Source organism: Trachymyrmex cornetzi, unplaced genomic scaffold, assembly GCF_001594075.2.
Source record: "Trachymyrmex cornetzi isolate Tcor2-1 unplaced genomic scaffold, Tcor1.1 scaffold521, whole genome shotgun sequence".
Classification (NCBI taxonomy): Eukaryota; Metazoa; Arthropoda; class Insecta; order Hymenoptera; family Formicidae; genus Trachymyrmex; species Trachymyrmex cornetzi.
Genome location: NW_017299830.1, coordinates 72,212 through 79,476, shown reverse-complemented (window position 1 = coordinate 79,476; position 7,265 = coordinate 72,212). Strand labels below are relative to the sequence as shown.

Genomic DNA, 7,265 nt, shown 5'->3' with positions numbered 1-7,265 from the left:
CTCCTCCTCCTCCTCCTCCTCCTCCTCCACCTCCTCCACGTCCAGTACCGCGTTTGCTGTCATTTTCTCTATGTCGATTTATGTTGGATCTTTCCTCATAATCCGAATTGTTGTCAAAACTTTCATGCTCATTCGTGCGCCTGGGAGAATTATTTTCTTGAGAATCCTTCCTGATGGGAGAAGCTCCCCGTACAAACAACATTTCGTCTTCATCCTCAATTGTGTTTTCATCCTCGCTTAATTTTCGTTTCTGTATCATACAAAAGCATAAAAATTGAATCATAAAACGAAGACAACTTATGGTTTTCAAAAGCACACTTAATATAGAAAAAATATTTGGTACATCTATATAAATGAAATCTGTGATTGTGAATTTTACATACCTTCTGATCTTTACCACGATCCTCTTCCCTCTCATCGCGCATTCTTTTCCTAACTTTATTTCTGTTGTTTTTACTTTTTGGCTTGGATTCTTGATTCTTTCCTCCATCCTCTTCCATCGCAGCTTTAATAGCTTTTTCGACATCTCCAGCCCAGTCTTCAGTCAGTCCCTTATATTTCAAAAATCGGTCATGCTTACCAGCTGCTTGTGCAGCTTGCGATTTTTTGTTCTTGTTGAACTTTGCATCAAAATTTTTATTTTTTGCAGTATCTGGCTTTGATGTTGGTTTGGCAACCTCCACTGGTGCCTCAATTGTTGCACAGATAATTGGTTCATCATCTTCGTCTGATGGAATTTCTCCATCTTCTAAATCGTTATCGTTGTTGCTGCACATTAAAAAAAAAAAGAATATTATGAGAATTATATAAAAGATCTGCAACACACAGATACTTTGTAAGTTGCCCTTGAGATTCGTAAATTACTCTTCAAGTATTATCTATCGCTTAGTAACAACTGTTTACTTCTTATGTATCATATTTGTTTAGCTAAGAAGTATTTATATACAAATTTTTTAAATTCAATATATGAAGAGTAATAATTAAATTATGTATAATTAATAGTTATAAACTCCTTGATTAGGACAAGATGTCCTAATTCAATAGTTGCAACGATGACAATTGCAGAGTTTCTATTTTTAGCGTTTCTGAGGAATATTATCCTTTGTTGTATAATAAAATGGAATATGTATATATATATATATATATATAAAACAATGAAATATATATGTAAAACAACAAATTACTGAACTATATATGCTTTGCAATATATGTATACGATACAATTGTGACTTTCCTTCGTGCACGAAATTATTAAGTAACGCGTATATGCAAAATCTTTAATAAGATATACATTTTCGTTTTAATTTTCATTCGTTAGTGGATCGTTCATGTACTACTGTTTATAAGAGACCAAGATGAGCAAGATCTGATGATGTTTGCTTCTCAGAATACATTTCGACGTTGTGTACATCGAAACACATTGACGAAACGCATTTCTCGATCATTCCGAAAATCAATCGGTGTTATAGTCTGACAGATCGCACGCGAACATTTCTCAATGGAAATGACTGTGCTCATAAATTTCTACAAGAAAGCGCATCTCTCGATTTATGTTATCACCTCATCGCAAATCATAATAGCCTGTCTCGGAATATATCACGAGTGTATGGTGATGGTGATGGTGATGGTGGTGGTGATGATGGTGGTGGTGGTGGTGGTGGTGGTGATTGTTGTAGCGTGTGCGTGCGTTTCGTGCGTGCGTGCGTGCCTGCGTGCCTGCGTGCGCCGCGGCGAGCTAAAAATGACGCCGAGGCGGCCGAGGCGAATTCATGAAGACGGACTCGCGAATGTCGCCAAGGTCAAATTGATAGCGCAAGCAGTCATTGAACAGGTCGACAGACTATATACGTAGCGCGAAGGAGACACTCTCTCCCGTGGGGGGGAAAATCCGGATTGCACGGGCTGTAACGTGGCGGCACCGTAGCTAGCTAGCTAGTTAGCTACTGGCCGTGCCGAAAACATCGATTCGTACTGCGTAAAAGGCGAACACCAGGAAGGGGACGGCATTATGGCGCGAAACAGGGGTTGCACACTCGGATGACGTAGCGACCGATCGATGGACGAGATCCGATGAGAAAACGAGCAGGTGCGCGCGTGCGGTTACCAAAGACGTTGGCTGAGAATCACGGTTCTGCGTAAACACGAACATATACACTCTACCCGTCTATAGATACATGAAAGGAGAAACGAAACAATTCGATATCTATGAATCTAATTTTCGCGGGAGTTTTCGATCAATATAGTTCGCTAATAAGAAATAATGATTGTTTTTTCCAATAAGAGCATATGAATCATTACATCCTTGTTTGCCAATGTTGAATAAAGAAACGATGAAATGATTCACTGTGCTATCTGTGCTTTTTGTTCAATCGCGCTAGTTTAGCAAATTGCCTTTAGCAGAAAAAACAGCTTTGAAATTTTTGTATAATTCTTTAATATGATTGGTTTATACATTTAGATCCGGTAAGGAATTAAAGGTAAGACCAATTATATTAAAGACTTTTATAACAATTGCAAAATTGCTTTTTCCATTGGCTGCGTTCAACAGAAAAAAATGCGTTAGCGCTTATTGATTCTTGCCTTTGGTTCTTCACTGGATCTAAGCATCACACACACACAATCTTATATTAAATAATCACTAAGCGCTGATTAGTTTTCTGTGCTATTAAACCGCAGCCATTGCTTTACCTTTTCACCTTTCGTATAAGGATCTGAAGGACGAGACTTCGACACGTTTGGTTTTCTATTACGAAAAAATTCTTCAAATTTTATAGATACCCTTTAAGGCGTTTTCCATTTTCTAAGAATTATAATTAGAAAAGTTAAACCGAAATTGAAGTTCGGAAATAGATATTGCGGTTGCAGATCGACTGGGTAGAAAACGCACCCTATAGGGCTGCGTCAGAAATTTCATAAATTGGATACACTCCGGTATCATTTTATCCTTGTTTAACATTCGATGAGCAAGGCTAAATGATTCCTGGATGCACTCGAGTGAAACTTTTGAACCTTCTGAACGCGGCCTAGGTAAGCAATAATAGGGAGTTTTTGCAATACACCGTTTATCCAGATACGGTAAACGCTATAAGGTCAGGTTATCTTATTCTTAACAATTAATTGAGAAAAGGATAACTTTAGCGTTCACCGTATCTGAATTCACGTTATTGCAAAAACTCCCTAATAACTCGACAAGATCCCGTAGATTTTTCCGCAAACACAAAAGGAAACCGAACATACCGAGGTTTCTCTCCCTTCAATCACGTAATTTTTTCCTTATATGTGTATATGTACATACATACGTAAAAATATTCTTCCGTTTTTACTGTAGAGAAAAGGTTACGTAATTGACTCTGCGAAGGTAAAAAGGAAAAAACAATTCGCTATAGGTATAACTAGTGAGGGAACGAACACGCGTTCCTCGAAATATCATAAAGAACGGCGCAGCGGCGGAAGAATCCGCTGTTTGAATTTGGAAATTGGATAATCCGAAAAATACACGAAAATGTTTATGAATAGTCCACTTGCGGTTATCAATTGGTACAAGGTCTTTTCCGCATGTCTTCCGAAGGTCGAACCCATCGGGGATTCCATCGTCTCCGGACATCCTTTTTTTTTAAGCCCATTTCTACCAATGTATATAAGTTTAATTTTGTGTATACAAGTTTAATCTTGATTTAACTTACTTTTCATTTTTCTCTATAGTTGTAAGAAAAGGACATAAAGAGTAAATAAAACTGAGATTAAAGTTATTCTACATTGATAGAAATGGAACATTAAATTCGCTTCTACTTTTAAAAATCTATTTCATCGATTGATTACCAAATTAATGTACAGGTCGTCGCGAGGGAGCGCGATTACCAAACGGAAATAAAAGATTGGAGTTACCTTACCGCTTTCATCGGTTTATCATCAATTCATCATCATTATCATCTGCATTATCATCAGATCATTATTGTGTCATCATCATGATCATCATTACTATTATGACTAATCGTCATAATCATATAGTTATAATGACGTAACATCGAAGGAACCACCACATTCTAAACATTGTCGTCGTTGCAATATTGTTGATTTAAGGGTGACATTAAAGCGGATGATGCCAAAGGAGATATTACGCCCAAAAGCTCTTCGCGTGTCGATTCTCGTTCATTGAAGAGTTTCTCTGTGTTTCTATCTCTTTCTGCCTGCTGAGCGTTGCGTGCGTACCTGCGTATGTGCGTGTCTCGTGTGTGTTAATAAGAGGGTAAAAACTAAAGGTCTTTGGACGAGCGCGTTCGATTGTTCTGGCTTGGAAGAGTATGTGTATGGAGTGACTCGGATCTATCGCTCTTCACTTGTAAATTCTGAGATGACTTTTTCCATAGAACGAACAAGGCCTTTTTCTCTTTCTTTAATTTTGCACAATTGACCCCTTGCCTTGATTAAATTCATTTTGGAATCCTCGTAAAACGATAAAGCGAAATTCTTTTGAAATAAAGATCGCTCATGTAATAACGGAAAGGATGGTTTTGCAAAAAATATCTCAAAATTTAGCTAGATCCGAAAACATAATCTTGTTGGACCATCAAAATAATTATGTAGGACACTAAACTGATTGCTAGAATATCAAAACTTTTGCAGCATTGCTCACTATGCTTGAGTTTCCTACTACATAATTATTTCGATGATATAATTTCTTTCCTATAAAATTATTTTCAGATTTGTATCTAGCTAAATTTTTAGATACTTGGGCAAAATCGTTCTTTTTATGAAATTCTAAACATTAATTTATAGAACGCGTCTTTGAACTAAATTATCTTTTACTATGCGGTTTTAATATTCATAATCAGATTGGTCCCACATTTTTACTAAGAAATAAGACTTGATTTAATCAGAAAAATTATAGAAAATTCATCAAAACCTAAAATGCGATGCATCCGAGACACCTGATATGTATCGTAGGAGGAAAAATTAATAGGTTTCTCTGTATACATTTCATCCTACTTATACCGCCGTATTTATATGCGCGAGTGTAATCGATCTTTTGTAAAGAGGAAAGAAAAGTTGAAGAACCTAAGCGGTCGACCGGAAGTGACCCGGAAACGATCAAACCATAATTTCGAAGCGTTTACCGTCTCCGATTTGGATTTATGCTCATTTCTATGTAGTTTAACTTTAATCTCGATTCAACTTATTCTTTACTATTTTCTAATTCTTACAATTAAAAAAAAGATAAAGAGTTAATTGAACTGAAATTCAAATTTAACTACATTGGTAGAAACGAGCATTATTCGCGAATTTGAAGTAGTTCTTACTCAGTTTCGTATTAATTAAATAATTTCTACTACGAAAAATTGTGCGCATTTACTTGCCGATCGAAGATTTAGGATATTTATCTAGAATATTTATCCTACTTTTTTTTTTACATTGATAAATTGCCGCGCATATTTACGACCTCAGGATCTGAATGAGTTAAAATATTCTGCGTTTTATAATCGCCGATGTATTCTATAAATAAAAACGAGTCGGAGTTGCGATGCGATTCTCTCGTATATCTCCTCTCTCTCTCTCTCTCTCTCTCGCCAGAACTGCACCCCGACCCAATTCTGAAAATAATCCGCCGGGACACCCGCGGGATCGCAATCGACTATCGAGAATAATCACGACGTCATTTCAACGAGGATTGCAGGAACGGCCTTGACCCCCTCTGTCCACCCTGCTTCCTCGCTTGAAATCGATTCGTCGTGTCCCGAGAGAGAAAATGGAGCGGACAGAGGCCTTGTTCCTGAAAAATATCGCATACGAAAATCCTACAGTATACATTATATTATACTCTCTAAATGTTTTAGAGTGAATTGTCACTTTAAAGAATGTGAAATCTTATTTTTAAAGATTGAAAATTGAATCATTCTTTTTCAAGACTGGCTCAATTTTTATTCTTTAGAGTGAAATTTGACTTCAAAGAATTTAAAGAGTATATTGTAGACTTTTTCGTATGAAACATATATTCAAGAATAGATCTGCAGATGCCGTTTTTTTAATCGAGAGAAAAGCTATAAGATTGTAACGATGCGAAGCATATTTTACGAATGAAGAAACGTGAGATGCGTCGAAATCGAACGATATCGCTCTTTTTTCGTCGCGCTCTGGCGGAACGAAAATAGAAGAGAGGGAATGCGTCACTAGGGGGGTGATGGAGGGGCGGAAGAATTAAGAGAGATACGTGAATTTGTAGGTAGGTATGCAAGTATGTGTGTATGTACAGGTGTGCGTGAATGATGATTACAATGTCACTCGCGAGAAATTTTCCTTCGCCTCTGTATGTACTCCACATTCAGCGGTCGAATTATTAAATGAGAATATCTAGCGCGCGGAAGAGTACGATAGTATATAGTTTAGGTGGCAAACCTTTGGATCAGAGTCTCAGCCGCGGAAACACTCTCTACTGCCATTTTCGCTTTTGTGCGTATGCGCTCTCGATGGTACCCCGGAGTGAAGTACCGAATTTCCTATATCAGCACTGCGGCCGTCCGATCGGCCGAGACGGCGGATCATACGATCAATTTGCCCGACCACACTCGACAGGTCTTTGCTCTGACGGAATAATCGCGTCGACCGAATGCTAGCATTTGGGAGAGCTTAATAAGCGCTCCACATATGGAACTGGAAAAGAAACTATTTTGTCTTTCTTTCTCCCTTTTCTCTCTCTCTCTCTCTCTCTCTCTCTCTCTCTCTCTCTCTCTCTCTCTCTCTCTCTCAAAAACGATATTTTGTGTCACCAAAGACTTATACGTTTTCTCTTCTCTTTGCTCTGTCTCTACGGGGGGGAGGGGTCGCTTAATTTGTTACATTTTCATCTTTTTTTCACAAAGACTTTCGCGAATATTATCGACAGGTTCGGACTCGAAAACATTTAAGAGACAGGCAAGCTTTCCTCAAAAGTCTTTTCTCTTACAAACTGAATAAACGCGCGGATATATTGTGCACTTTTCTCGGCTGGTTTTTCTACCCTCGGTCTCCTCCCTTTCTCGCGCCCTCTCATCGAAGACGGGATACCTTTTCGATCTTTTCGTTTTTTTTTTGTTTTCACTGACGATATCGTTCGTCCCCTCGCGTGGATCTCTTTTTCTCTCTCGAGCAATGTGTCGCGCGTGGAGAATTGGAGTACCGTCAGATCGCACGAGCCTCCTTTTCTCGTCGTCGCGAGAACGACGTCATTCTGGCTGACGTGGCATTACGGCTGACCCAGCGATCGTTGTGGGCGTCTCTCTCTCTCTCTCTCT

The 7,265-nt window shown here is 38.4% G+C and overlaps 1 protein-coding gene across 1 annotated transcript in view; it reads right to left on the bottom strand.

Annotated features, from left to right (window-relative positions):
- The window catches only part of su(sable) (suppressor of sable), a 13,024-nt gene that overhangs the window by 4,812 nt on the left and 947 nt on the right, over window positions 1-7,265 (bottom strand). The window contains exons 2-4 of the mRNA XM_018514593.1: window positions 6,391-6,657; window positions 384-768; window positions 1-250 (exon numbers count right to left, since the gene is read on the bottom strand). Coding sequence (XP_018370095.1) covers window positions 1-250; window positions 384-768; window positions 6,391-6,434 — 679 coding nt within the window. The 5' untranslated portion in view covers window positions 6,435-6,657. The remainder of the gene's footprint in view (window positions 251-383; window positions 769-6,390; window positions 6,658-7,265) is intronic.